This window comes from Netta rufina (genome assembly GCF_964035555.1).
Source record: "Netta rufina genome assembly, chromosome: 31".
NCBI classification, from domain to species: domain Eukaryota; kingdom Metazoa; phylum Chordata; class Aves; order Anseriformes; family Anatidae; genus Netta; species Netta rufina.
This window is the reverse complement of record NC_140155.1, coordinates 2,070,532-2,098,376: the sequence shown is the minus strand read 5'-3', so window position 1 is coordinate 2,098,376 and position 27,845 is coordinate 2,070,532. Positions and strand designations below refer to the sequence as shown.

General features: G+C 55.9%; 3 protein-coding genes across 4 annotated transcripts; all 3 read left to right on the top strand.

The window, feature by feature from the left end:
• Nucleotides 1-320: 320 nt before the first annotated feature.
• On the top strand, nucleotides 321-5,290 carry LOC311220412 (butyrophilin subfamily 3 member A1-like). Of its 2 annotated transcripts, XM_084303930.1 has the most exons (12): nucleotides 321-503; nucleotides 911-1,258; nucleotides 1,888-2,169; nucleotides 2,299-2,403; nucleotides 2,729-2,749; nucleotides 3,288-3,311; nucleotides 3,565-3,585; nucleotides 3,685-3,705; nucleotides 3,821-3,841; nucleotides 3,958-3,978; nucleotides 4,137-4,169; nucleotides 4,347-5,290. In XM_084303930.1, exons 1-12 carry the CDS (start codon nucleotides 359-361, stop codon nucleotides 4,973-4,975), a joined length of 1,671 nt encoding a protein of 556 aa, XP_084160056.1. In that variant the 5' UTR covers nucleotides 321-358; the 3' UTR covers nucleotides 4,976-5,290. The 2 variants fall into 2 exon arrangements, with proteins under 2 accessions (XP_084160056.1, XP_084160057.1); XM_084303931.1 differs by lacking the exon at nucleotides 3,821-3,841.
• Nucleotides 5,291-9,259: 3,969 nt separating this feature from the next.
• Nucleotides 9,260-16,333, top strand: LOC311220413 (butyrophilin subfamily 1 member A1-like). The gene is made up of 17 exons (XM_084303932.1): nucleotides 9,260-9,450; nucleotides 10,318-10,665; nucleotides 11,295-11,576; nucleotides 11,706-11,810; nucleotides 12,088-12,108; nucleotides 12,630-12,650; nucleotides 12,766-12,786; nucleotides 12,884-12,904; nucleotides 13,014-13,034; nucleotides 13,257-13,277; nucleotides 13,794-13,814; nucleotides 13,923-13,943; nucleotides 14,373-14,393; nucleotides 14,904-14,924; nucleotides 15,033-15,053; nucleotides 15,211-15,243; nucleotides 15,421-16,333. The coding sequence occupies exons 1-17, from the start codon at nucleotides 9,351-9,353 to the stop codon at nucleotides 15,957-15,959; spliced, it is 1,638 nt and encodes a 545-aa protein (XP_084160058.1). The 5' UTR covers nucleotides 9,260-9,350; the 3' UTR covers nucleotides 15,960-16,333.
• A 2,327-nt stretch (nucleotides 16,334-18,660) lies between these two features.
• Nucleotides 18,661-25,795, top strand: LOC311220347 (butyrophilin subfamily 1 member A1-like; the record flags this gene model as incomplete). Its single annotated transcript, XM_084303854.1, has 10 exons — nucleotides 18,661-18,765; nucleotides 20,500-20,509; nucleotides 20,917-21,264; nucleotides 21,894-22,175; nucleotides 22,305-22,409; nucleotides 22,687-22,707; nucleotides 23,238-23,261; nucleotides 23,354-23,374; nucleotides 23,468-23,488; nucleotides 25,167-25,795. 10 exons carry the CDS (start codon nucleotides 18,661-18,663, stop codon nucleotides 25,793-25,795), a joined length of 1,566 nt encoding a protein of 521 aa, XP_084159980.1.
• Nucleotides 25,796-27,845: the final 2,050 nt, after the last annotated feature.

Here is a 27,845-nt window from a genome sequence, read left to right as displayed (position 1 = left end):
ACCTGTGATGGGATGGTGGTGCCAGCCCTGCAGAGCTCCCCAGACACTTGCCCCTATTGCCCCAGGGACAGAACTACTCCCAGAGGGTTATTGCAGCCAGGAACTGGGCACAGGCTGGGGAAGTTGGGCGTAGCCTTAAATTTTCTGCAGCTCTGCTGGGTGTGGTGAGGGATGTCTATCTTGGTGGGGCTCCCTTGGAGAAGAACCCCTGGGGGCCACCGGCAGTGTCCCAGTGGTGATAAGCACAGGCTCTGCGTCCGGAACAAGGCAGTGCTGGCTGTGGCTCCTTCTGTCTGGGCCCAAGGGGATTCCTTCTCTATCTGTCTGTGGTGCCTGAAGCCCCTCGGTCCCCTCTCTTATGCTCCTATTTCTGCCCCCAGGTCCTGCTCCCGCTACAGCACAGATGGGGCTCCCCTGGGGCTGCAGCCACCCCAGCCTCACCAGCCATGCCAGGGGCCTCCTGACTTCCCTCGTCACTCTGCTTCTCCTCCAGCTGGGCTCAGGTAGGATCCTGTGGGGCTGCTGGGGGCTCTCCCTCCTTAGCCTGGTGGATATGCTGCCATTGGGCAGGGAAGTGGCCATGGGGCAGGGGGGACCCGAGCCCACAGCTCGGCCCCTATTGGTTTTCCCTTCTTTTTGCTTCTTTCATGCAATAGGGGCGCTGCCTTGGCTGTCCTTTCTGGCTCTTCTTCTCCTGCCCAAATGCTGCAGAGAGGGCTCCCACTCCCAGCACACCTCCTTCTCCTGCACATCCTCCCTCTCCCTCTCCTGTTTACCCAGTGGTTTCCCATGGGACACGGGGGACGCAGCACGCACCAACTCACACACAGCTCGCCCTTTGACACTCACTGCCCCTAAATTTAAAATGGCAGAATCTCACCTCCTCTCTGTGCCCTTCTCCATTGCCCAGCCCAGCTCAGAGTGGTGGGACCAGGACACTCTGTTACTGCCACTGTGGGGAAGGATGTCGTGCTGCCCTGCCACTTGTCCCCTCAACGCGATGCTCGCAGCTTGGAGGTCAAGTGGATCCGGGACAGTATCTCTGAGACAGTGCACCACTACCACAATGGAGAGGACCTGTACGGGGAACAGATGGGGGCATATGCCGGGAGGACAGAGTTGGACAGAGATGGTCTCTCTGCTGGAAGGCTGGACTTGCGAATCACGGGGCTGAGACCCTCTGATGATGGCCAGTACGTCTGCACTGTGGGAGATGCTGATGCTTATGACGAAGCCATTGTGGAGCTGGAGGTGTCAGGTTAGTGGCTGGGATGATGGTTCCAGAGCACAGTTTACGTGTCCTTTGAATGTTCCAGCTGTTTCACAGCATGGAGCATGCCAATGGATGTGGAGGTTATATTTGGGGAGACAGCTTCCTGGAGGATTTTGTCAGTTTTCACTGGTGTCCTTGAAGACAAGAATCATAATATTGTGAGGGCACTGGGCACAGGCTGCTGAGCAGCACCTTCAGCTGTGTCAGCAATGGGACCAAACAGCACACAGGGAGAGTCGCAGAGTCCTCTGAGCAGCCGGACATCTGCTTTATTTTTGCTTTGTCTGCTGGGGGAGACCTGAGATGTTGTCTGGATATCTCGGGGCTTCTTGAACCAGGATGGCTTGGTGCAGAGATGCTGCCTGAAGGTCCTGGAACTCAGTACCTGGGTTTTTTGTGTGATTTGGGGCCACTGGCATTATGCAGCCCTGCTCTCTGGGTCCTGCTACAGCTGGAGTGGTTTTGGGCTGAGAGTGAGTGCATGAAGTGTCCAGTCAGAGAGCCTCTGGGGCCATGTTTGGCCTGGCTGTGTCTGGCATGGGAGCAGATGGGGTCTTTGCCTTGGAACTCAATCCCTCCCCAAGTCAAGCCCCAGCCAGACACTCTTCCCCCAGCCACAGGCGCTCACCCCCACCTCTCCCTGGGGGGCTACGAGGCCGGAGGCATCCGGGTGCTGTGTCGATCGGCCGGCTGGTACCCGCTGCCGCAGCTGCTGTGGAGGGATGCTCGCGGGCAGCACCTGCCCTCGGTCTCCCAGACACATTCCCAGGACCAGGAGGGGTTCTTTGAAATCGAAGGCGCCGTCATCGTGACCGGGAGCGTGGAGGGGTCCTTGTCCTGCATGGTCAGGAACAGCCGCCTCCAGCAGGAACGGGAATCATCCCTGCACATTGCAGGTACAAATGGCATAGACATGGTGAGGTGTTCCTGGCCCCTGCACTTGTCCTGACCCAGGAGAAGTCTGGGTCTTGCTCTTCCATCCACGGGCATGGAAACGCAGCCCTTTTCCTGGTGCCTTTTCTCAGCTCCCTTCTTCCACAACGCCCAGCGCTGGATGGTGGCTCTGGCTCTGGTCCTGGTGCTTTTGGCTGTGTCCATTGGCCTGGGTGTTTATCTCTTTCGAAAGCAAGGTAAGCTGGCAGCGCAGGGATGGAGCGCAGGGAGGTGTTCTGCGGGGACCCGCATGGGTGTGGAGCGGGGCTGAGCCCTGGCCCAGGGAGGTGCATAGGAGGAGGAAGGGAATGTTCTCCTGGGGATCCCAAAGGCCTTAGGATCATCTTGGGCCTCTGCCTTGGGCAACGAAGGCAGGGGAGAAGGCAAGGGACCTTGGGTGGGAGGCCAGGGAGCATGGCTGCAGCATGGGGCTGGTGGCAAGGCGCAGCCCCCCTGCACATGTTCCCACCCAGCAACCAAGCTGCTCTGCTCACCACCTCTTCCTCCGCCTTTGCTTTTCAGCGGCACAGAGCCAAGAGCTGGGTGAGTCCTTGCAGTCCCTGCCCCCAGCCCGTGGGGAAGTGGTGTCCCTGTGGGAGGGCCTGGGCCTGGTCTGGGTGGGCTCTGGGGGCTTGTGTGCTGGTGGCTCGGGGGTGCTGGAGGAGCAGCTGGAGCCTGGGGTGGGAGTGGGGAGTGCTGGGGCTGGGGCTGCCCTGGGCATGGGACAGGGCCAGGATGGCTGAAAGGAACGGGGATCAAGGTGGGGATGGGGAGGGAGCTGCGGTGCTGCCCCACTCTGCACTGACGCTTCTGGGACAGGGACGTCCTCCACCCATGTGCGATCACTTCCCATTGTCTTTTGGTGGCACGGTGCAGAGAGCTGCACAAGTGTCTGTCCTTACTGCTACAAGTCTTGCAAAAACCTGGGCCTCGGTCCTTGTTAGTCTGGTTGCTACAAGTCTGGGAGCAAGATGGTCTATGCCCATGGACGAGAGTAAAAATATTTGGGGTCTAGCCATGGCAGCAGCAATGTGGTGAAAGTCTCTCCACTCTGACCATTCATTCCTTTTGCTTTATATAGCAGCCAAAATGGATGCAAAGCTGGGTAAGTCTCCTTCCCCAAAGAGAAGGCATTTGGTGTCTTCCCACAGGCATACTCCCCTCTGACCATACATTGCTTTTCTTTTTCTTTTTCTTTTTCTTTTTCTTTTTCTTTTTCTTTTTCTTTTTCTTTTTCTTTTTCTTTTTCTTTTTCTTTTTCTTTTTCTTTTTCTTTTTCTTTTTCTTTTCTTTTTCTTTTTCTTTTTCTTTTTCTTTTTCTTTTTCTTTTTCTTTTTCTTTTTCTTTTTCTTTTCCAGTGAAACAAGCTGCAGAGATGGGTGAGTGTCCATCCCTAACCTGAAAGAATTTTCTGCATAGACAGTGGGTGAGAAGTTTTTTCCCTCTGATCATGCATTCCTTATGCTTTTATTTTCCAGAGGAAAAAGATGCAAGACTGGGTGAGTCTCTCTTCCTCCCCCCAGCTGAAGGAATTGGGGGTCTTTGGTTTGTAGCAGTCATTGTTGAGAAACTGACTCCTCTCAAAGATGCATTGCTTTTCTATTTTGTTTGTAGATGAACAAGCTGCAGAGCTGGGTAAGTCTCACTCTCCAAACAGAAAAAAAAAAAAGAAATAAAAAAAAAGGCATCATAGTGAGAGAATCAGAAACTGTGCCTTCTGCTTATATTTTCCTTTTCTCTTTCATTTGTAGAGAAACAAGCTGCAGATCTGGGTAAGTCTCCCGGTGCTCAATCCCAAGGGCAACACCAAGGCGATGTGCGGGGGAGGGTGGGCAGCTGGGACAGAGCAGCCCAGGGCTGGCCTCTCACCCTGCCCACACCCACTGGGCACCAGCCGTGGGCTGTAACCAGCTCTCCCCTCTCCTTACAGCATGGAGAAAGTTTCTTCTGCCTCACAATACAGGTAGGTGTGCACTGGGTTGCCCTCTGAGGTGCTCCTCCTGCCCTTGCTGGGGCATGTTCAGGAGCCAAGAGGTGCCCCATCTCCTGCCCCGTGGGGCAGCTCCTGGCCCCGAGCTGGGGAAAGCCTGCCCAGGGCTAAGCTCTGCCCCTGATGGCCTGGCTCCTTCTGTCCCTGCAGTGAAGGTGACCCTGGATCCACACACGGCTCATCCCCAGCTTGTTGTGTCTCAGGACAAGAGCAGTGTAAGACGGGAAAGTAAAGGGCAGCAGGTGCCTGACACACCAGAGAGATTTCACTATTGGTGCTGCGTGCTGGGCCGTGAGGAGTTCAGAGAGGGGAGGCACTGCTGGTTGGTGGAGGTGGAGGGAGAGCGGCTAAAGTATTCAGGGTGGGCTGTGGGGGTGGCCAGGGCTTCTGTGGAGAGAAAGAAGTGGATCAACATGAGCCCTGAAGAAGGGATCTGGGCTGTGCTGTACGACGAAGGACAGCTCAAGTCTTTCACATCTCCTCGCACCCCCTTGTCCCTGTGCCCTGACCCCAAAAGGATCTGGGTCTGTCTGGACTGTACCCAGAGGCAAGTGTCTTTTATCAACGCTGACAATGGGGTCAAGATCTTCACTTTCACAGCAGCCTCCTTCAATGGGGAGAGCATCCGCCCCTGGTTCTGGCTGAGGACGGAGGGAATTCAGCTGTGCCTGAGGGACAGCACCCCCCAGACACCGTCCCCAGCCCTGGGGGGCTCCTGCCCTTCTCCAGACACTCCTGCATCACCTCTCCTTGGTCCTGCAGGAGCAGCACAGCAATGAGGGGCAGTGGAGTCAGGGGATTCCTGCATTCCTCCCTGCTGCTGGAGGAGGGCTGGGATGCTGCAAGCAGGGGCCAGGCCCCTTGCAGCCCCTGGGCTCTGCCCTGCCCAGGACTCCTGTGCTGGGGCACAAGCCCTGCTGGCACCCACAGGTCTCACCCTGCCTCTGAGCCCAGCGGGCAGCACAGGGGCTGCAGCAGCTCTCCACGCTCCTCTCCCCTCTGCTTGCACTGCTTGCAGACCCCAAGGCAAGGGATGTGGTCACCGTGTGCTGCTGGCCAGTGCAGGCCACCTTTGCCTCCTAGGTTGGGGTTGATCTTTGCTCTGTGCCTGGTGCTGAGCATGAGCATCCTGTGGGGGCTCTTTGTTCCCTCCTCTGGAGTAGATGTATCCAAGGCTCAGCAGCAGCAGGACTGTGTCAAATAAAGTTTTGCACAGGAAGATGGAGTCTGGCAGTGGCATTTCCTGGGTGCTTTGTGTCCTGAGGCTTTGCTGCCTGCAAAGGCATCCTGCAGCAGACTGTCTTCTTGATGTTGGTCCTGGGAGTCAGAGCCAGGAGGAACCTAAGCTCCAGCTGCCCCCGTTTTCCTGGTTCCCTGGCTGTGCCCACAAGGGACATCACAAGCTCTTGGAAGTTCTCCAAACAGAGGCAGCCTCAGCCTTTAAGCTGTCTTCAGGTCCTTGCAAGTCACTTCCGTACCCCAGCACCCAACCTCTGTAATTGCGTTTCACTTTCCAGAACCCATATTCTTCATGAGATGGGCATGCAGGAGCCACGGGGTGTACAGGGTCTGGCTGGGATTTTAACGTTCCCTTCAGCAACCCATACAGTGCTGTGCTCTGCACTTGGAGCTAGAACAGCAGTGATATCACACCAGTGTTGTGTCTGCTTCTGAGCAGTGCTGACACAGCATCGGGACTCTCTCTAACCCTCCTAGGGGGTGGGCAAAAAAGTAAGAAAAGAAACATCACCAGGGCAGCTGACCTAAAACAACCAAAGGGATATTCCATACCATATAGTATTCGTCCCCTTCCCCCTACAACTAGAGTTGAAGGGGGAAGGATTATAAAACCAGGCACGCCAGTGATGATCTAAGGGATGGTGCACTGGAATCAGAGGGACTGTGTGCCAGAGAGGTCCTTCGGTCGGGTGGCAATGTATGTGAAGCATGGGCTGGACTGCGTGGAACTTCAAGTTGGGGATGGCAAACTTGAGAGCCTCTGGGTAAGGATTAAGGGATGAACAAATAAAGGGGATGTTGTAGTGGGAGTCTATTACAGACCACCTGGCCAGGATGACAATACCAATGAATTATTCTTTGCAGAACTAAGAGATGCCTTGAGGTTAACTCCCCTTGTCCTTATGGGAGATTTCAACTTGCCAGATGTCAACTGGGCTCACCACACAGCTGACATGAGCAAGTCCAGGAGGTTCATAAAGCACCTAGATGATAACTTCTTGGTGCAGGTGCTAAGGGAGCCAACTAGGAAAGGTGCCCTCCTAGATCTGTTGCTGGAAAAAAAAGAGGGTCTTGTGGGAGACATGGCAATTGGCGGCCGTCTCGGTCATAGTGACCATGAAGTGGTTGAGTTTAGAATTTATGGTGACAGAAGGAAAACTGCCACCAAAACTTCAGCCCTGGATATGGGGAAAGCAGACTTCAGGCTGCTCAGGGAACTCGTCAGCAAGGTCCCCTGGGAAGCTGCTTTTGAAGGCATTGGCCTCCATCAGTGTGGTCAATCTTTAAGCACTGCCTCCTAAAAGCACAAGATCAGGCGATTTCAAAATATCAGAAGTCAGGCAGGCGGGGAAGAAGGCTGGCCTGGCTGACCTGGGATCTTCTACTGGAGCTTAGACGGAAAAAGAAAGTGTATGGCTGCTGGAAGGAGGGTCAGGAGATGAGGAAGCAATACAGGGATGCTGTTCGTATTTGTAGGCAGAAAATTCGTGGGGCCAAAGCCCAACTAGAGTTGAAGCTGGCCATGTCTGTGAGAGACAATAAAAAGGTTTTTTTTAGATAGGAGAACAGAAAAAGGAGAACCAAAGAAAACACAGGTCCGCTACTTGACGGGGAAGGTCTCCTCACAGACAATGACACAGGCAGAGCAGAGACATTTAATGCCTTCTTCACCTCTGTCTTCAATGCTGATGATGAGCTTCAGGACTCTGGGTGCCCTGAGCTGTAGGACCATGATGGTGGGAATAACAAACTTCCAACTGACCCTGAACGTGTGCAGGATTTGCTGCTCCACCTGGATCCATACAAGTCCATTGGTCCGGATGGGATCCATCCCAGGGTGCTTAAAGAGCTGGCTGATGTCATCACAGGACCTCTCTCAAATATTTTTCAATGATCTTGGGAATCTGGAGAGGTCTCAGTAGACTGGAAGCTGGCAAATGTTGTCCCAGTTTTCAAGAAGGGTAAGAAAGAACACCCTAGCAATTACAGGCCTGTCAGTCTCATGTCAGTGCCTGGTAAAATTATGGAGAAGATGATTTTTGAAGTTATTGAGGTGCACCTGGGGGGCAATACAGTCATTGGTCCCAGCCAACATGGGTTCATGAGGGGTAGGTCCTGCCTAACAAATATGATTTCCTTTTATGATAAGATCACCCATCTAGTTGACCAAGGGAAACCAGCTGATGTGATCTTTTTGGACTTCAGCAAGGCTTTTGACACAGTTTCCCATAGGATCCTACTGGACAAACTGTCCAGCATACAACTGAACAAAAACATCATACAATGGGTGAGCCATTGGTTGACGGGCAGAGCTCAAAGGGTTGTGGTTAATGGGGCCACATCAGGCTGGTGGATGGTCACTAATGGGGTCCCTCAAGGCTCCATTTTAGGGCCAGTCCTCTTCAATGTCTCTATAAATGCTTTGGCTGTAGGACTGGAAGGTGTTTGGAGCAAATTTGCTGACAACACCAAACTTGGAGTTGTTGACTAGGATGAGTGTGGAAAGACCTTGCAGAGAGATCTGGACAGATTGGAGAGCTGGACAATCACCAACCACATGAAGTTTAACAAAGGCTAGTGCCGGGTCCTGCACCTGGGATGGGGCAACCCTGGGTATACATATAGACTGGACGACGAGACTCTGGATAGCAACCCTGCAGAGAGGGATCTGGGGGTTTTGGTTGACAGCAAGCTGAACATGAGCCAGCAGTGTGCCCTGGCAGCCAGGAGGGCCAACCATATCCTGGGGTGCTGATAACATGCTGATGTTTTAATTGTTGCAGAGCAGTGCTTACACCAAGCCAAGGACGTTTCAGCTTCTCGCTCTGTCCTGCCAGAGAGCAGGCTAGGGGTGCAGCAGGAGCTGGGAGGGGACAGACCCAGGACGGCTGACTCCAACTGGCCAAAGGGGTATTCCATACCATCTGATGTCATGCTAAACAATATATAGGGGTGGCTAGCAGGGGCTGGGGGGGGAGCAGACTGCTCAGGGTTAGGCTGGACATTGGTCAGTGGGTGGTGAACATTGTGCATCATTTGTTTCGTACACACTGTTAGTAGTAGTACTATTATTATTATTCTTGTTGTTATTATTATTTTCCTGTCTTAATAAACTGCCTTTATCTCAATCCACAGGCTTCACTTCACGGTTCTCTCCGTGATCCCAGAGAAGGAGGGTGGAGAGTGAGGGAACAGCTGTGTGGTGTTTCGCTGCCAGCTGGGTTAAACCACAACATCTCCAAAAAGGCGGACCTCTTCCAAATGCTCATTTCCATACTCCCCTCCCTATAGCTCCTCCACATTGCGTCTGTGGAATGTAGCCTGGTGGTCGTGGGCAGGGGTCTTTAAGGATGAAGGCAAAGAGGAAGAGGAGGTCAAACTTTTTACCTTTCTGGACTTTGACCTTCTGTTGGACAGTATTAACGACTTTTTTGCTCATCTTTGCCTTGCTTCCTGCCAACAAGTTGTTCGTCCTTCCCTAACGACTTGTTTGTCCTTCCCTCATCCGTTGCCCTTGAGCGATATCTTCCTTTTTACATCTGCTTCTCATTAGGTTCTCATCTCCATCCCTGACAATTAGGATATTTTTTAGTTTCTCACCTACATCCCCTATAATCAGGATATTTTACCATATATGTAGCTAAATATTAATTCGGATCAGTTTTAGCGTCTCCGGAAACTCAGTGGCAGGCATGCAGAACTCCCCAGACACTTGTCCCCACTGCTCCAGGGCCAGAGCTCCTCCTAGACCATTATTGCAGCCAGGATGTAGGAAAAGGCTTGGGAAGTTGGGCGTAGCCCTGTGCTTCCTGCAGCATGGCTGGGTGCTGTGAGGGACCTCGCTCTTTTGGTGGGGTTCCCTTGGAGAAGAACACCTGCGGGGGCCATCTGCCCCCTGGGAAACCTCTCTCTCAGATGGGGCTCCCCTGGGGCTGTGGCTGCCCCAGCCTCAATGGACATGCCAGGGGCCTCCTGACTTCCCTCATCACTCTGCTCCTCCTCCAGCTGGGCTCAGGTAGGATCCTGCGGGGCTGCTGGGGGCTCTCCCCCCTGTGCATGCAGACTTGCTGCAGCGGGACGGGGGAGCGGCTGTGGGAAAGGGGGGACCCAAGCCTACAGCTCGCCCGTGCTGAGTTTCACTTTCACTTTTGTTCTTTCAGACAACACAGGCACTGCCTTGCCTGCCCTTTCTGTGTCTCCTTCCCCCACCCGAATTCAGCAGAGAGGGCTCCCACTCCCAGCACACCTCCTTCTCCTGCACGTTCTCTCTCTCTCCCTCTCCTGTTTCCTCGGTGGTTTCCCATGGCACCCAGGGGACACAGCACGCACCAACTCACACACCAACTCACGCCCTTTGTCACTCACTGCCCCTAAATTTACGATGGCAAAATCTTACCTCCTCTCTGTGCCCTTCTCCATTGCCCAGTGTGAGAAACATCTCAAATAATTTTCTTCAGACTGGATCTTCTCTGAAGCTATTTTATTCACGATTGCAATGGCGGGGATCCTGTCAATCAGGAGAGCAAAATCCTAACCTTTTATTCCCTATTACCTGACACCTGATCACCTCCCCTTTTTCCTCATTGGCTGAGTACTACAGGTTCACAAGCTACTCGACGCTCCTCTATACCGTATATGTAGATTTTTTTTTCAACCCTTTAATTTCTCCTTTCTTATGTTTTGAGAACTTGTGATCTTTGCTTTCCTGTTCTCACACTGCTCATCCTGTTTTCCTCAAGCTTCTACCTTATTCTGGAACAGTGAGGCCTCCTACGGTCCACTTATCTACTTAGCATTTCTCGTTATTATGACTACAAAATTACCTTGGAATACAGAAAAATAATTCTCTGCTGCAAAAACACAACATTGTTTCTCACACCAGCCCAGCTCAGAGTGGTGGGACCAGGCCACTCTGTCACTGGCACCGTGGGGCAGGATGTCGTGCTGCCCTGCTACTTGTCCCCTCAACGCGATGCTCGCAGCTTGGAGGTCAGGTGGATCCGGGACAATAACTCTGAGACAGTGCACCACTACCGCAATGGACAGGACCTGTACGGGGAGCAGATGGAGGCATATGCCGGGAGGACAGAGTTGCTCAGAGATGGTCTCTCTGCTGGAAGGCTGGACTTGCGAATCACGGGGCTGAGACCCTCTGATGATGGCCAGTATGTCTGCACTGTGAGAGATGCTCATGCTTATGATGAAGCCATTGTGGAGCTGGAGGTGTCAGGTTAGTGGCTGGGGTGGTGCTTCCAGAGCAGAGTTTACGTGTCCTTTGAATGTTTCAGCTGTTTCACAGCATGAGGCATGCCCATGGATTTGGAGGTAATGTTTGGGGAGAGAGCTCCCTGGAGACTTTTGTCAGTTTTCACTGGTGTCCTTGAAGACAAGAATCATAATATTGTGAGGGCACTGGGCACAGGCTGCTGAGCAGCACCTTCAGCTGTGTCAGCAATGGGACCAAACAGCACACAGGGAGAACTGCAGAGTCCTCTGAGCAGATGGGCGCCTGCTTTACTTTTGCTTTCTGTGCTGGGGGAGACCTGAGAATTTGTCAGGAAGTATTGGGGCTTCTTGAACGAGCATGGCATGGTGCAGAGATGCTGCCTGGAGGAGCTGGATCTCTGCACCTGGGTTTTATGGACAATATGGGGTCACTGACATTGTGCAGCCCTTCTTTCTGTTTCTAGCAGCAGCCAGGTTGGATTGGGGTGAGGGTGGGTGAACGGAGGACCTGGAACAAGAGGCGCTGGTGCCGTAGCTGTGCTAAGCTCTGTCTGTCTTGGGAGCAGACGGGGTCTTTGCCTTGGAACTCAATCCCTCCCCAAGTCAAGTCCCAGCCATGCGCTCTTCCCCCAGCCACAGGCGTTGACCCCCACCTCTCCCTGGGGGGCTACGAGGCCGGAGGCGTCCGGGTGCTGTGTCGATCGGCCGGCTGGTACCCGCTGCCACAAATGCTCTGGAGGGATGCTCGCGGGCAGCACCTGCCCTCGGACCCCCCAACACATTCCCAGGACCAGGAGGGGCTCTTTGAAATCGAAGGCGCTGTCATCGTGACCGGGAGTGTGGAGGGGCCCTTGTCCTGCATGGTCAGGAACAACCACCTCCAGCAGGAGAGGAAATTTTCCCTGCACATCGCAGGTACAAATGGCACAGCCAGGGTGAGGTGTTCCTGGCCCCTGCACTTGTCCCGACCCAGGAGAAGTCTGGGTCTTGCTCTTCCATCCATGGGCATGGAAACACAGCCCTTTTCCTGGTGCCTTTTCTCAGCTGCCTTCTTCCACAATGCCCAGCCCTGGATGGTGGCTCTGGCTCTGGTCCTCCTGCTTTTGGCTGTGTCCATTGGCCTCAGTGTTTATCTCTATCGAAAGCAAGGTAAGCTGGCAGCACAGGGATGGAGTGGAGGGAGGTGTTCTGCAGGGACCCCCCTGGGTATGGAGCGGGGCTGAGCCCTGGCCCAGGGAGGTGCATAGGAGGAGGAAGGGAATGTTCTCCTGGGGATGCCAAAGGCCTTAGGATGGTCTTGGGTGGGAGGCCAGGGAGCATGGCTGCAGCGTGGGGCTGGTGGCAAGGCGCAGCCCCCCTGCACATGTTCCCACCCAGCAACCAAGCTGCTCTGCTTACCACCTGTTCCTGCACCTTTGCTTTTCAGCGGCACGGATACAAGAGCTGGGTGAGTCCTTGCAGTCCCTGGGGAAGTGGTGTCCGTGCGGGAGGGCCTGGCTGGGTGGGCTCTGGGGGCTTGTGTGCTGGTGGCTCGGGGGTGCTGCAGGAGCAGCTGGAGCCTGGGGTGGGAGTGGGGAGTGCTGGGGCTGGGGCTGCCCTGGGCACGGGACGCAGCCAGGATGGCTGAAAGGAACGGGGATCAAGGTGGAAATGGGGAGCGAGCTGCGGTGCTGCCCTGCTCTGTACTGATGCTTCTGGGACAGGGATGTCCTCCACCCATGTGCAATCACTTCCCATTGTCTTTTGGTGGCATGGTGCAGAGAGCTGCACAAGTGTCTGTCCTTACTGCTCCACGTGCAAAAGCCTTGCTCAAAGCTGGGTCTTGCTCCCTGTTAGACTGGTCCCTCCCAGTCTGGGTGGAAGTTGGTCATTTCCCACTTTAAACCCTTCGTGGTCTTCCAATGGGATCAGCCCTGAGATGAAAAGCTGTAACCTCTGGTCACTCATGCTTTTGTTTTCCTTTTCCAGTGAACAGAGACACAAGGCTGGGTAAGTCTTGTTCCCCAAAGAGAAAGCATTTGGTGTCTTCCCAGAGGAGTAGCCATGGGATAAGAAGCTGCCCCTATGAACATGTAACACTTTTCTCTTTCTTTTTCTTTTACAGAGGAACTACCTGCAGAGATCGGTGAGTGTCCATCCCCAAACCCAAAGAATTTGGGGTCCGGACATGGGATGATCATTTTTCCCTCTGATCATGGATTCCTTATGCTTTTCTTTCCCAGGGGAAAAAGATGCAAGACTGGGTGAGTCTCCCACCTAATCGGAAGGAATCGACATCCTTTGCTTTGCAGCAGCCATTTGACGAGAATCTCTCCTTCCTCCTCATGCACTGCTTTTCTCTTTCTTTTCCAGCGGAACTGGCTGCCAAAGTGGGTGAGTGTCCCTGAGCTTGGGCACGGTGCAGAGAGCTGCACAAGTGTCTGTCCTTACGGTTCCACCTAGAAGACCATTAAACAAAGCTGGGCCACAATGACTATTTGCTTGGTCTCACCTCGGAACAAGGCAGTATTTTGCCAGTCATGGGATGCGTTCATGATCTACCATGGGCTGAGCAACACTCCCATCTGATCATGCATTACTTTTTTTCCTTTTCAGAGGAACAAGCTGCAGAGCTGGGTGAGTGTCCCCATGCTTGGACCCCAGGGTAGCACCAAGGCAATGTGCAGGCGATGGTGGGCAGCTGGGACAGAGCAGCCCAGGCCTGGCCCCTCACCCTGACAGGGGAGCGGGGAGTGCTGGGGCCGGGGCTAACCTGGGCACGGGACACAGCTGGGATGGCTGAAAAGAACGGGGATCAAGGTGGGGACGGGGAGCGAGCTGTGGGTCTGCCCCACTCTGCACTGACGCTTCTGGGACACGGACGTCCTCCAACTGTCCCCATTCACTTCCCCTTGTGTTTTGGTGGCACTGTGCAGAGAGCTGCACAAGTGTCTGTCCTTACTGCTCCACGTGCTCAAGCCTTGCTCAAAGCTGGGTCTTGCTCCCCCTTAGTCTGGTCCCTCCCAGTCCGAGAGCAAGACTGTCTGTGCCCATTCACCAGGGCAAAGAACTTTGGGGTCTAGCCATGGAATTAGTCATGGAATTTGAAGCACTCCTCTCTGATCATGCATTGCTTTTGCTTTCCTTTTCCAGTGAGAAAAGATGCAAGTATGGGTAAGACTACCTTAATAAACCCAAAGACTTGGCACCTTTCCATGGCAGCAGCCATGGGCTGAGCAGCTCCCCCTCTCATCATGCCTTGCTTTTCTCTTCCTTTTCCAGAGGAACAAGCTGAAGAGCTGAGTGAGTGTCACAGAGCTTGGACTCTGACATCTCCAAGACAAGGTTCAGAGGAGGGTGGGCAGCTGGGACAGAGCAGCCCAGGGCTGGCCCATCACCCTGCCCACACCCACCACTCTGCACCCACGTGTGAGCTGCGGGGCTGCCCCACTCTGCACTGACACTTCTGGGACAGGGACGTCCTCCACCCATCCCCATTCACTTCCACTTGCGTTTTGGTGGCACGGTGCTGAGAGCTGCACAAGTATCTGTCCTTAATGCTCCACGTGCACGAGCCTTGCTCAAAGCTGGTTCTGGCTGACTGTTAGTCAGGTCTCTCACAATCTGGGTGCAAGTTGGTCATTTCCCACTCATGAGATGTATTCAAAGTCTAGCCATGGGCTGAGAAGCTCTTCCTTCTGGTCACACATTGATTTTCTTTTTTCTTTTCAGAGAAACAAGCTGCAGAGCTGGGTGAGTGTCCCTGTTCTTGAGCCCCAAGGCAACACCAAGGCGATGTGCAGGGGAGGGTGGGCAGCTGGGACAGAGCAGCCCAGGCCTGGCCCCTCACAGGGGAGTGGGGAGTGCTGGGGTTGGGGGTGCCCTGGGCATGGGACACGACCAGGATGGCTGAAAGGAACAGGGAACAAGGTGGGGATGGGGAGCGAGCTGTGGGTCTGCCCTGCTCTGCACTGACACTTCTGGGACAGGGATGTCCTCCACCCGTCCCCATTCAGTTCCACATTTGTTTTGGTGGCATGGTGCAGAGAGCTGCACAAGTGTCTGTCCTTACTGCTCCACGTGCTCAAGCCTTGCTCAAAGCTGGGTCTTGCTCCCCCTTAGTCTGGTCCCTCCCAGTCCGAGAGCAAGACTGTCTGTGCCCATTCACCAGGGCAAAGAACTTTGGGGTCTAGCCATGGAATTAGTCATGGAATTTGAAGCACTCCTCTCTGATCATGCATTGCTTTTGCTTTCCTTTTCCAGTGAGAAAAGATGCAAGTATGGGTAAGACTACCTTAATAAACCCAAAGAGTTGGCACCTTTCCATGGCAACAGCCATGGGCTGAGCAACTCCCCCTCTCATCATGCCTTGCTTTTCTCTTCCTTTTCTAGCGGAACAAGCTGCAGAGCTGGGTGAGTGTCACAGAGCTTGGGCTGTATGACATCTCCAAGGCTATGTGCAGGGGAGGGTGGGCAGCTGGGACAGAGCAGCCCAGGGCTGGCCCCTCACCCTGCCCACACCCACTGGGCACCAGCCATGGCTGTGACCAGCTCTCCCCTCTCCTTCCAGCATGGAGAAGGTGTCTGATGCCTCATAATAGAGGTAGGTGTGCACTGGGTTGCCCTCTGAGGTGCTTCTCCTGCCCTTGCTGGGGCATGGTCAGGAGCCAAGAGGTGCCCCATCTCCTGCCCCGTGGGGCAGCTCCTGGCCTCGAGCTGGGGAAAGCCTGCCCATGGCTGAGCTCTGCCCCTGATGGCCTGGCTCCTTCTGTCCCTGCAGTGAAGGTGACCCTGGATCCACACACAGCTCATCCCGTGCTTGTTGTGTCTCAGGACAACAGCAATGTGAGATGGGAAGACATACCACCTCAGGTTCCTGACACACCAGAGAGATTTGACGATAGTTGCTGTGTGCTGGGCCGTGAGGAGTTCAGAGAGGGGACGCACTGCTGGTTGGTGGAGGTGGAGGGGGATCAGCTAAAGTATTCTTGGTGGGCTGTGGGGGTGTCCAGGGCTTCTGTGGAGAGGAAGGGAAAGATCAACATGAGCCCTACAGCAGGGATCTGGGCTGTGGAGTACTATTATGAACATTTCAAGTCTCTCACATCTCCTCCCACTGACTTGCCCCTGTCCCCTGCCCCCACAAGAATCTGGGTCTGTCTGGACTGTAACCAGCAGCAGGTGTCTTTTATCAATGCTGACAATGGGGTCGAGATCTTCACTTTCACAGCAGTCTTCCTCAATGGGGAGAGCATCCGCCCCTGGTTCATGATGAAGAAACGGGGAGTTCAGCTGTGCCTGAGGGACAGCACCCTGTAAACCCTGTCCCCAGCCCTGGGGACCTCCTGCCCTTCTCCAGATATTCCTTGAACACCTCTTGTTGGTCATGCAGGAACAACACAGGAATGAGGGGCAGTGGGGACAGGGGCTGCCCTGTGTTCCTCCCTGCTGCTGGAGGAGGGCTGGGATGCTGCAAGCAGGGGTCAGGCCCCTTGCGGCCCCTGGGCTCTGCCCTGCATGCGGCTCCTGTGCTGGGGCACAAGCCCTGCTGGCACCCACGGCTCTCACCCTGCCTCTGAGCCCCAGCAGGCAGCACAGGGGCTGCAGCAGCTCTCCACACTCCTCTCCCCTCTGCTTGCACTGCTTGCAGACCCCAAGGCAAGGGATTTGGTCACCATATGCTGATGGCCATTGCAGGCTACCTTTGCCTCCTAGGTTGGGGTTGATCCTTGCTCTGTGCCTGGTGCTGAGCATGAGCATCCTGTGGGGGCTCTGTGTTCCCTCCTCTGGAGCACATCAATGCCCAGCAGCAGCAGGACTGTGGCAAATAAAGCTTTGCACAGGAAGATGGAGTCTGGCAGTGGCATTTCTTGGGTGCTTTGTGTCCTGAGGCCTTGCTGCCTGGGAAGGCGTCTTGCAGCAGACCTGTCCTTGGTGTTGGTCCTGGGAGACAGAGCCAGGAGCAATTTAAATTCCAGCTGCTCCCATTTCCCCAGCTGGAGCCTGGGACCCCCTTTTCCCATCTGGGTCATTGTGCTGCCCAGGGGGGCACCCAAAGGGCTTGCAGCCTCCCGTCACACAGGCTCTGCAGAGGCTGTCCCCACACTGGGGCATCTCTTGGAAGTCCTTCAAGCAGAGGGAGCAGGTCTCCTCAGCCTAAAGCCCAAGATCACAGAATGACAGAATAGCCCGAGTTGGTAGGGACCCAATGGGACCATCGAGTCCATCTCAAGACTCCACAATAGCCAACCCAAAAATCAGACCCTCTCTCAAACAGCCTTCTGCAAACACTGCTTCAGCTGCAGCAGGCTCAGGGACATGGCTACGTCCCTTGGGAGCCTGTTCCAGCGCCTGAGCACCCTCTCAGGAAATAAATAGTTTCTGAACAGCTGGCCTGAGCCTCCCCTGAAGCAGCTCCATGCCATTTTCTCTGGCTCTGTCTCTGGCCCCAGAGAGCAGAGACCAGCGCCTGCCCCTCCGCTCCCCTCATCAGGAAGCCGTGGGCCACCATGAGGCCTCCCCTGAGTCTCCTCTGCTATGGGCTCAACAAGCCAAGCGTCTTCAGCCGCTCCTCACATGCCTTGCCCTGCAGAGCCTTCGCCCTCCTCGTAGCCCTCCCTTGGAGGCTCTCGCACAGTTTCACGCCCTTTGTCTGCTGCGGTGCCCACAGCTGCATGCAGTGCTCGAGGCGAGGCCGCAGCAGGCCGAGCAGAGCGGGACGATCCCTTCCCTCGGCCGGCCAGCAGTGCCGTGCCTGAGGCACCCCAGGGCACGCTTGGCCCTTTGGGCTGCCAGGGCCCGCTGCTGGCTCACACCAACTAGCCATCGGCCACAACGCCCCCAGCTCCCGTTCTGGGGGCTGCTCTCCAGCCTCTCGCCCCCCAAACTGTCCATACAGCCAGGGCTGCTCCTGCCCAGGGACAGGGCCGGCACTTGCTCTTGTTAAACTTCCCGCAGGCAGTGGCTGCCCAGCTCTCCCCTTTGGCCAGATCCCTCTGCAAGGCCTCTTCACCTTTGACGGAGTCAGCAGCTCCTCTCAGTTCAGTGTCAGCCACAAACTCACGCAGGTTTCCTTCCCATTCTACATCCAGCTAATTTATGGGACCACTGATGAGACCTGGCCCCAAAATGGAGCCCTGCACAGCCCCACTCATGACTGGCCACCAGCCTGATATTGCCCCATTTACCAGAACCCTCAGAGCCTGCCCCCTCAGCCAATTGTTTACCCATCGTATTGTGCATTTGTCTGGCTCTGTTTTGGACATTTGGTCCAGATGGATACGGTCAGAAACCATGTCATAATCTTTACTGAAATCCAAAAGATCACTTCAACTGGCTCCATCAGTCAAATGGGAGACTGACCTTATACAAAAAAAAGGAAATGAGGTCTGTTGAACATGAGCTTCCCCCCATGAACCCATGTGTCCTATGACCAGTGACCGCATTGTCCCTTAGGTGTTTTTCACTCACTCCCAGAGCAATCTCTGTAACTTTACCAGGCACTGCCATGAGACTGACAAGCCTGTAATTCCCAGGGTCTTCTTTGCTGCCCTTTCTGGAAACCGGGGCAACGTTTGGCAGCTTCCAGTCACTGGGACCTCTCCAGATTCCTCAGTATACTTAAAACTAAATTAGAGAGATTTCATGATGTAGTGGGTTTACGTGGCAAGGTCTTGGTAGCAGGGGGCTGCAGGGTGGCCTCTCTGAGGGGAATCCAGAAGCTGCCCCATGTTAGATGAGTGCCCATTTCATCTGGCTCCAAAGGGACACGTTGCTGCCCAGAGCTGAGCCACTAAGCAATGTTATTTGTGCCTCTGTGAGGGCATAGTTAAGAAATGTGGAAAAAACTTCTGCACAACAGCAGCTGGGAGAGTGAGGAGTGAGAACCAGCCCTGCAGCCCCCAAGGTGAGTGCAGCAGGAGGGCAGGAGGTGCTCCAGGCACACAGCAGCAGTTCCCCCGCGGACTGTGGAGAGGTCCCTGGTGGAGCAGGCTGTCCCCCTGCAGCCCATGGGTCCCACATGGAGCAGATTTCCACGCTGCAGCTCATGGAGGAACCCCCGGTGCAGCAGGTGCAGTGGGCCACATCTGCAGCCCCTGGAGAGGAGCCCACGCAGGAGCAGAGGGTCTGAGGAGACCTGGCGACTGGGGGGGAACCAGGTTGGAACAGTTTGCTCCTGACTGAAGGACCCTGTGGTATGGACCCATACTGGAGCAGGTATTGAAGGGCTGCTGCCTGTGGGAAGCGCACATAGGATCAGCTCGTAAAGGATGGCATCCCATGGGAGGACTTGTTGACTCTGTTGAGGTGGAAAGGCCTTGCAGAGAGATCTGGACAGATTGGAGAGCTGGGCAATCATCAACTGCATAGAGTTTAACAAGAGCAAGTGCTGGGGCCTGCACCTGGGATGGGACAACCCTGGCTATAGGGACAGACTGGGGGATGTGATGCTGGAGAGCAGCCCCACAGAGAGGGATCTGGGGGTTGTGGTTGACAGCAAGATGAACATGAGCCAGCAGTGTGCCCTGGCAACCAGGAGGGCCAACCGTATCCTGGGATGCATCGAGCATGGCATTGCTAGTCAGATGAGGGAAGTGATTGTCCCGCTCTACTCTGCACTGGTGCAGCCTCACCTCAAGTACTGCATGCAATTCTGGCCACCACAGTACAAAAAGGATGTGAAAGTATTGGAGAGTGTCCAGAGAAGGGCCACAGAGATGGTGAAGGGCCTAAAGGGGAAGACGTATGCATTCAGCCAGTTCTCTTAGTACTCTGGGATGAATCCCATCAGGCCCAATAGTCTCGTATGTATCCATCTGGAGCAGCAAATCCCACACAAATTTGAGGTTGTTGGGACTTTATTGTTCCTGCAGTCACTGTTCTCCAGCTAAGGGCACCTGGGCTTCCACAGCCCAGCATCAGTCTTAAGGGCAAAGAAAGCATTAAACATCTCTGTGAAGTCGAGGAACCTCTAAGACCATCCCCATCAAGTAACAGACCAATGTGTTGTCTCATCCTACTTTTGCTGTTAAGAGAGTTTAAAAAAATAACCCATTTTATTGCCCCTCCCAGTACTATCCAGCTTCAACTCAACTTGAGCTTTGGCCATATGAATTTTCTCCCTACAAAGGCAAACAGTACCTCTGTCGTCTTTCCATGTTGACTGACTTCACTTCCAGCAAACAGAAACTTTCCTTATGCACCTAAGCTCCAGAAGAAGGTCCCTGCCCATCTGAGCAAACCTTATTCCACGGCTGCTTTACTGGAGATGGGAGAGGCACCGGCACTTTGCCTTCAGCACCCTGGGCAAAGGGTGGCAGCTCTGGGCTTGGCACCCTGCTATGCCCCATTCCCTACAGCCTCCAATCCTGTTCAGTTCTCTTCTGCCATCTCTCCACGTTTTCCCATTGCTCACAGTTTGATTCCTCCTTGCATGCGTGGAGATGAACGACCTTAGCCAGTGGCTTTCCCTGGAGGTCTGGAGAGGCCCCCACTGGGGTCAAGCAACTCGTGCTTGCTAAAGGCAGTGGACTGGGCACCCAGCTGCAATGGGATGGTGGTGCCAGCCCTGCAGAGCTCCCCAGACGTTGCCCTAGGGGCAGAGCTGCTCCAGGAGGGTTATTGCAGCCAGGAACTGGGCAAAGGTTGGGAAAGTTGGGCGGAGCCTTGTACTTTCTGCAGGACTGCTGGGTGGCACGAGGGAGATCTATCTTGGCTTGGAGAAAAACAGCTGGGGGGCCACCTGCCTCCTGGGGGACCTCTCTCTCCGATGGGGCTCCCCTGGGGCTGCAGCCAGCCCAGCTTCACCGGCCATGCCAGGGGCCCCCTGACTTTCCTCGTCACTCTGCTTCTCCTCCAGCTGGGCTCAGGTAGGATCCTGTGGGACTGCTCGCAGCTCTTCCCTCTAGGCCTGACAGACGTGCTGCTGCGGGACAGGGGAGCGGCTCCAGGGTAGGGGGGACCCGAGCCCACAGCTCACCCGTGCTGGGTTTCACTTTCACTTCGGTTCTTTCACGCAATATGGCTGCTGCTTTGCCTGCCCTTTCTGTGTCTCCTTCACCCGCCCGAATGCTGCAGAGAGGGCTCCCACTCCCAGCACACCTCCTTCTCCTGCACATCCTCCCTCTCCCTCTCCTCTTTCTCCGGTGGTTTCCCATGGGACACGGGGGATGCAGCACGCACCAACTCACGCACAGCTCGCCCTTTGACACTCACTGTCCCTAAATTTACAATGGCAAAATCTTACCTCTTCTCTGTGCCCTTCTCCATTGCCCAGCCCAGCTCAGAGTGGAGGGACCAGGACACCCTCTCACTGCCACCGTGGGGCAGGATGTCGTGCTGCCCTGCCACTTGTCCCCTCAACACGATGCTCGCACCTTGGAGGTCAGGTGGATTCGGCACAGGTTCTCTGAGACAGTGCACCACTACCGCAATGGAGAGGACCTGTATGGGGAGCAGATGGAGGCATATGCCGGGAGGACAGAGTTGGCCAGAGATGGTCTCTCTGCTGGAAGCCTGGACTTGCGAATCACGGGGCTGAGACCCTCTGATGATGGCCAGTATGTCTGCACTGTGGGAGATGGTCATGCTTATGCTGAAGCCATTGTGGAGCTGGAGGTGTCAGGTTAGTGGCTGGGGTGGTGCTGCCAGGGCAGAGTTTACATGCTCTTTGAACACCTGAACTGTTTCACAGCATGGAGCATGCCCATGGATGTGGAGGTAATATCTGGGGAGAGAGCTCCCTGGAGACTTTTGTCAGTTTTCACTGGTGTCCTTGAAGACAATAATCATAATATTGTGAGGGCACTGGGCACAGGGTGCTGAGCAGCACCTTCAGCTGTGTCAGCAATGGGACCAAACAGCACACAGGGAGAATCGCAGAGTCCTCTGAGCAGCTGGACATCTGCTTTACTTTTGCTTTCTGTGCGGGGGGAGACCTGTGACGTTGTCAGGAATTCTCGGGGCTTCTTGAACCAGCACGGCTTGGTGCAGAGATGCTGCCTGGAGGTGCTGAAGCTCAGCACCTGGGTTTTGTGGGCAATTTGGAACCACTGGCTTTGTGCAGCCCTGCTGTCTGGATTTTGCACCAAACGGGGTGGTTTTAGGGTGAGGGTGAGTACATGGAGTGCCTCGTCCTTCAGCCCCTGGGGCCGTTGCTGTGCTAGGCTCTGTCTGGCATGGGAGCAGATGGTGTCTTTGCCTTGAAATGAATCCCTCCCCAAGTCAAGCCCCAGCCACACGCTCTTCCCTCAGCCACAGGCGCTGACCCCCACCTCTCCCTGGGGGGCTACGAGGCCGGAGGCGTCCGGGTGCTGTGTCGATCGGCCGGCTGGTACCCGCTGCCGCAGCTGCTGTGGAGGGATGCTCGCGGGCAGCACCTGCCCTCGGACCCCCAGACACATTCCCAGGACCAGGAGGGGCTCTTTGAAATCGAAGGTGCTGTCATCGTGACCAGAAGCGTGGAGGGGCCCTTGACCTGCGTGGTCAGGAACATCCACCTCCAGCAGGAGTGCGAATCATCCCTGCACATCGCAGGTACAAATGGCACAGCCAGGGTGAGGTGTTCCTGGCCCCTGCACTTGTCCCGACCCAGGAGATGTCTGGGTCTTGCTCTTCCACCCACGGGCATGGAAACACAGACCTTTTCCTGGTGCCTTTTCTCAGCTCCCTTCTTCCACAACGCCCAGCCCTGGATGGTGGCTCTGGCTCTGGTCCTCCTGCTTTTGGCTGTGTCCATTGGCCTCGGAGTTTATCTCTTTCGAAAGCAAGGTAAGCTGGCAGCGCAGGGATGGAGCAGAGGGAGGTGTTCTGCAGGGACCCCCCTGGGTCTGGAGCGGGGCTGAGCCCTGGCCCAGGGAGGTGCATAGGAGGAGGAAGGGAACGTTCTCCTGGGGATGCCAAAGGCCTTAGGCTCATCTTGGGTGGGAGGCCAGGGAGCATGGCTGCAGCGTGGGGCTGGTGGCAAGGCGCAGCCCCCCTGCACATGTTCCCACCCAGCAACCAAGCTGCTCTGCTCACCACCTCTTCCTCCGCCTTTGCTTTTCAGCGGCACAGAGCCGAGAGCTGGGTGAGTCCTTGCAGTCCCTGCCCCCAGCCCCTGGGGAAGTGGTGTCCCTGCGGGAGGGCCTGGTCTGGGTGGGCTCTGCGGGCTTGTGTGCTGGTGGCTCGGGGGTGCTGGAGGAGCAGCTGGAGCCTGGGGTGGGAGTGGGGAGTGCTGGGGCTGGGGCTGCCCTGGGCACGGGTCATGGCCGGGATGGCTGAAAGGAATGGGGATCAAGGTGGGGATGGGGAGTGAGCTGCGGGGCTGCCCCGCTCTGAACTGATGCTTCCAAGACAGGGACGTCCTCCACCCATGTGCAATCACTTCCCATTATCTTTTGGTGGCACGGTGCAGTGAGCTGCACAAGTGTCTGTCCTTACTGCTAAAAGTCTTGCAAAAAGCTGGGCCTCGGTCCTTGTTAGTCTGGTTGCTACAAGTCTGGGAGCAAGGTGGTCTGTACACATACATGAGAGTAAATTTTGGGGTTTAGCCATGGCAGCAGAAATGGGGTGAAAGTCTCTCCACTCTGACCATTTATTCCTTTTGCTTTTCTATAGCTGCCAAAAAGGATGCAGAGCTGGGTAAGTCTCATTCCCCAGAGAGAAGGCATTTGGTGTCTTCCCATGGGCATATTCCCCTCTGACCGTACATTGCTTTTCTCTTTCTTTTCCAGTGCAACAAGCTGCAGAGATAGGTGAGTGTCCATCCATGAACTGAAAGAATTTGTGGTATAGACATGGGATGAGAAGTTTTTCCCTCTGATCATGTATTCCTTATGCTTTTCCAGAAGAAAAAGCTGAAAGACTGGGTGAGTCTCTCTTTCCCTGCCACCTCCCCCAAGGACTGAAGGAACTGGGGGTCATTCCTTTGTAGCAGCCACTTCATAAGAACCCGATTCCTCTCATCAATGTATTGCTCTTATTTTCCTTTTCAGAGGAACAAGCTGCAGAGCTGGGTGAGTGCCCCTGTCCTTGAGCCCCAGGGCAACACGAAGGCGAAGTGCAGGGCAGGGTGGGCAGCTGGGACACAGCAGCCCAGGGCTGGACCCTCACAGGGGAGCGGGGAGTGCTGGGGCTGGGGGTGCCCTGGGCATGGGACACAGCAGGGATGGCTGAAAAGAACAGGGATCAAGGTGGGGACTGGGAGCGAGCTGCGGGGCTGCCCCGCTCTGCACTGATGCTTCTGGACAGGGACGTCCTCCACCCGTCCCCATTCACTTCCACTTGCCTTTTCGTGGCACGGTGCAGAGAGCTGCACAAGTGTCCGTCCTTACTGCTCCACGTGCTCAAGCCTTGCTCAAAGCTGGGTCTTGTTCCCTGTTAGTCTGGTCCCTCCCAGTCTGCGAGCAAGACTGTCTGTGCCCATTCACCAGGGCAAAGAATTTTGGGGTCTAGCCATGGAATTAGTCACGGAATTTGAAGCACTCCTCTCTGATCATTCATTGCTTTTGGTTTCCTTTTCCAGTGAGAAAAGATGCAAGGATGGGTAAGACTACCTTAATAAACCCAAAGAGTTGGCACCTTCCCATGGCAGCAGCCAGGGGCTGAGCAACTCCCCTCTCATCATGCCTTGCTTTTCTCTTCCTTTTCCAGCGGAACAAGCTGCAGAGCTGGGTGAGTGTCACAGAGCTCGGGCTGCATGACATCTCCAAGGCGATGTGCAGGGGAGGGTGGGCAGCTGGGACAGAGCAGCCCAGGCCTGGCCCCTCACAGGGGAGCAGGGAGTGCTGGGGCTGGGGCTGCCCTGGACATGGGACACGGCCGGGATGGCTGAAAGGAACAGGGATCAAGGTGGGGACGGGGAGCGAGCTGCGGGGCTGCCCCGCTCTGCACTGACGCTTCTGAGACAGGAACGGAACGTCCTCCAACAATCCTTTTTTCATGTGGGTAATGTCTACGGTGCCACTGAGATATAAGCTGCTCAAGTGTCTGTCAAGTTTTTATAGTTACACTAAGAGCATTGTTCATAGCTGGACCAGTATGTTTTTGGTCCCAGCTTGGAACAAGGCTGTATTATCCCAGTCATGGGATGTGTTCAGGGTCTAACATGGGCTGAGCAACTCTCCCCTCTGATCATGCATTACTTTCACTTTCCTTTTCAGAGAAACAAGCTGCAGAGCTGGGTGAGTGTCCTGGTGCTTCGACCCATGGCTATGCCAAGACAGTGTAAGGGGAGGGTGGGCAGCTGGGACAGAGCAGCCCAGGGCTGGCCCCTCACCCTGCCCACACCCTCTAAGCACCAGCAATGGCTGTGACCAGCTCTCTCCTCTCCTTCCAGCATGGAGAAGGTGTCTGCTGCCTCATAATAGAGGTAGGTGTGCACTGGGTTGCCCTGTGCAGTGCTTCTCCTGCCCTTGCTGGAGCATGTTCAGGAGCCAAGAGGTGCCCCATCTCCTCCCCGTGGGGCAGCTCCTGGCCTCGAGCTGGGGAAAGCCTGCCCAGGGCTGAGCTCTGCCCCTGATGGCCTGGCTCCTTCTGTCCCTGCAGTGAAGGTGACCCTGGATCCACAAACGGCTCATCCCTGGCTTGTTGTGTCTCAGGACAAGAGCAGTGTGAGACGGGAAAGTGAACGTCAGCAGGTGCCTGACACACCAGAGAGATTTAACTATTGGTGCTGCGTGCTGGGCCGTGAGGAGTTCAGAGAGGGGAGACACTGCTGGTTGGTGGAGGTGGAGGGAGAGCGGCTAAAGGATTCTTGGTGGGCTGTGGGGGTGTCCAGGGCATCTGTGAAGAGAAAGGGGTCTTTCAAAAGGAGCCCTGAAGAAGGGATCTGGGCTGTGGAGTACTATGAGGAGCAGCTTGAGTCTCTCACATCTCCTCGAACCTCCTTGTCCCTCTCCCCTGTCCCCACAAGGATCTGGGTCTGTCTGGACTGTACCCAGCAGCAGGTGTCTTTTATCAACGCTGACAATGGGGTCGAGATCTTCACTTTCACAGCAGCCTCCTTCAATGGGGAGAGCATCCACCCCTGGTTCTGGGTGGAGACAGAGGGAATTCAGCTGTGCCTGAGGGACAGCACCCCCCAGACCCCGTCCCCAGCCCTGGGGCACTCCTGCCCTTCTCCAGACACTCCTGCATCACCTCTCCTTCATCCTGCAGGAGCAGCACAGGAATGAGGGGCAGTGGGGCCAGGGGCTCTCTTGTGTTCCTCCCTGCTGCTGGAGGAGGGCTGGGATGCTGCAAGAAGGGACCAGGGCACTTACAGCCCCTGGGCTCTGCCCTGCACGTGGCTCCTGTGCTGGGGCACAAGCCCTGCTGGCACCCACAGGTCTCACCCTGCCTCTGAGCCCCAGCGGGCAGCACAGGGGCTGCAGCAGCTCTCCACGCTCCTCTCCCCTCTGCTTGCAGACCCCAGGGCAAGGGATGTAGTCACTGTGTGCTGCTGGCCATTGCAGGCCACCTTTGCCTCCTAGTTTGGGGTTGATCCTTGCTCTGTGCCTGGTGCTGAGCATGAGCAGCCTGTGGGGGCTCTTTGTTCCCTCCTCTGGAGCACATCAAGGCCCAGTAGCAGCAGGACTGTGTCAAATAAAGTTTTGTGCAGGAAGATGGAGTCTGGCAGTGACATTTCCTGGGTGCTTTGTGTCCTGAGGCCTTGCTGCCTGGGAAGGCGTCTTGCAGCACACCGTCTCCTCACACGCCTTGCCCTGCAGAGCCTTCGCCGTCCTCGTAGCCCTCCCTTGGAGGCTCTCGCACAGTTTCACGCCCTTCGTCTGCTGCGGTGCCCACAGCTGCATGCAGTGCTCGAGGCGAGGCCGCAGCAGGCCGAGCAGAGCGGGACGATCCCTTCCCTCGGCCGGCCAGCAGTGCCGTGCCTGAGGCACCCCAGGGCATGCTTGGCACTTTGGGGTCCCATGCCATGGCCCCCACACACCCGCTCCTCTTGGTAAGACACTGTAGGAGTGTGTGAGCCTCTTCCCTATGCCCAGAACACTGCAGAGACACCAGCGAGGCTTGTGGAGCATCTTTATTGTCAGCACCACAACATCGGGTCTGAGATGGGGCCAACCGGGAGCCACCGGTGCCAGGAACTGTCTGTCTGGGTGTCCTCAGATGCTGCCTGTGGAAGCGGGGACACACAGGGGGAGAGATGGGGTGATTTGTGCCTCGCCAATGTGGATGGGGATGGGGACACCATTACCTGCAGGGTAGTTGTCTCCAGGGAGGGGAGTGTAACCTGCGGGGGGGAGAAGAGGAGTGAGCAGAGTCCTTGTCACCCTTGACCACGGCCCCGGCTCTCCCCGGCCACTCACCCGGGGCAGGAGGCCTGGACTTGTAGCGGTAGACGCCAGCGAGAAATAAGCCAAGTCCCAGCACCATCAGCACGGTGGCCACCGCCACCAGTATGGTCACCTCCGGCATCAGTCCGGGACCTGCGGGGACACGGCCGGGTGAGTGGCAGCAAGGAGCCAAGACCGTCGGCCTCCGGGTGCGGTCCTGCGCCTCTCCACTCACTCCAGTCCTCCAGGAGAGGCTCCTGCAGGCTGACGTGCTGCACCGAGCACGTGTAGGTGTCGCCTGCCACCGGGGCCACCAGCAGGGACACCTGCGTCTGGTAGCTCCAGTCGCCGTTGGGGATGGCGGAGATGGGGTTGTAGTCGTCGGGCTCCACGATGTCCCCGTTGTGCAGCCAGATGACGGTCACCTTGGGGGGGTAGAAGCCCCAGATGTGGCAGCTGAGGCGGACGGGCACACGGGCGTCCCCCATCTCCGCGGGGATGATGCGGACTTGGGGCTGCGCTGGAGCAGGGATGGGGATGGGGTCAGTGGTGGGCGAGCCCCTTTCACTGCCCTGTGCAAAGTCCCCACGCAATGTTCCATGCAACACTCCCGTGCAAGGCTTTCTGCAGCAAAGCAGAGGATCGAACAGGCAGGGCTGTGTTTTTTCGGCATCGAGCCCACTTGAGGGAGCCACCAGGACCTGGCAGCCTTCACCATGGAGGCTGACGAGGCTTACGTGAAGCCAGCAGGGCCCCCTTCCTGACGGTTCAGAAACAGCACCTTGGGAGTGCAAAGACGAGGAACGCGGCGACCAGGGCAGGCAAACAGGGCATGGTGCATCAAAAGAGAGTGTCACGGTAGTTCACTCAGGCAGGTTGGGCAGGGAGGGCAGAGCGTTCCCCCCCACGGCCCATACGAACACCTCCTCTAACAGCGGTCTACCGCTAG

Excerpts from the sequence above, each read along its gene's own strand:
- LOC311220413 (XM_084303932.1), top strand. The coding sequence starts at position 9,351 with ATGGGGCTCCCCTGGGGCTGTGGCTGCCCCAGCCTCAATGGACATGCC. Across the intron at positions 10,666-11,294 it reads TGTGGAGCTGGAGGTGTCAG|CCACAGGCGTTGACCCCCAC; the intron begins GTTAGTGGCTGG and ends CTCTTCCCCCAG. Across the intron at positions 14,394-14,903 it reads GAAACAAGCTGCAGAGCTGG|TGAGAAAAGATGCAAGTATG; the intron begins GTGAGTGTCCCT and ends TTCCTTTTCCAG.
- LOC311220412 (XM_084303930.1), top strand. The coding sequence starts at position 359 with ATGCTCCTATTTCTGCCCCCAGGTCCTGCTCCCGCTACAGCACAGATG. Across the intron at positions 2,170-2,298 it reads ATCATCCCTGCACATTGCAG|CTCCCTTCTTCCACAACGCC; the intron begins GTACAAATGGCA and ends GCCTTTTCTCAG. Across the intron at positions 3,979-4,136 it reads GAAACAAGCTGCAGATCTGG|CATGGAGAAAGTTTCTTCTG; the intron begins GTAAGTCTCCCG and ends CTCTCCTTACAG.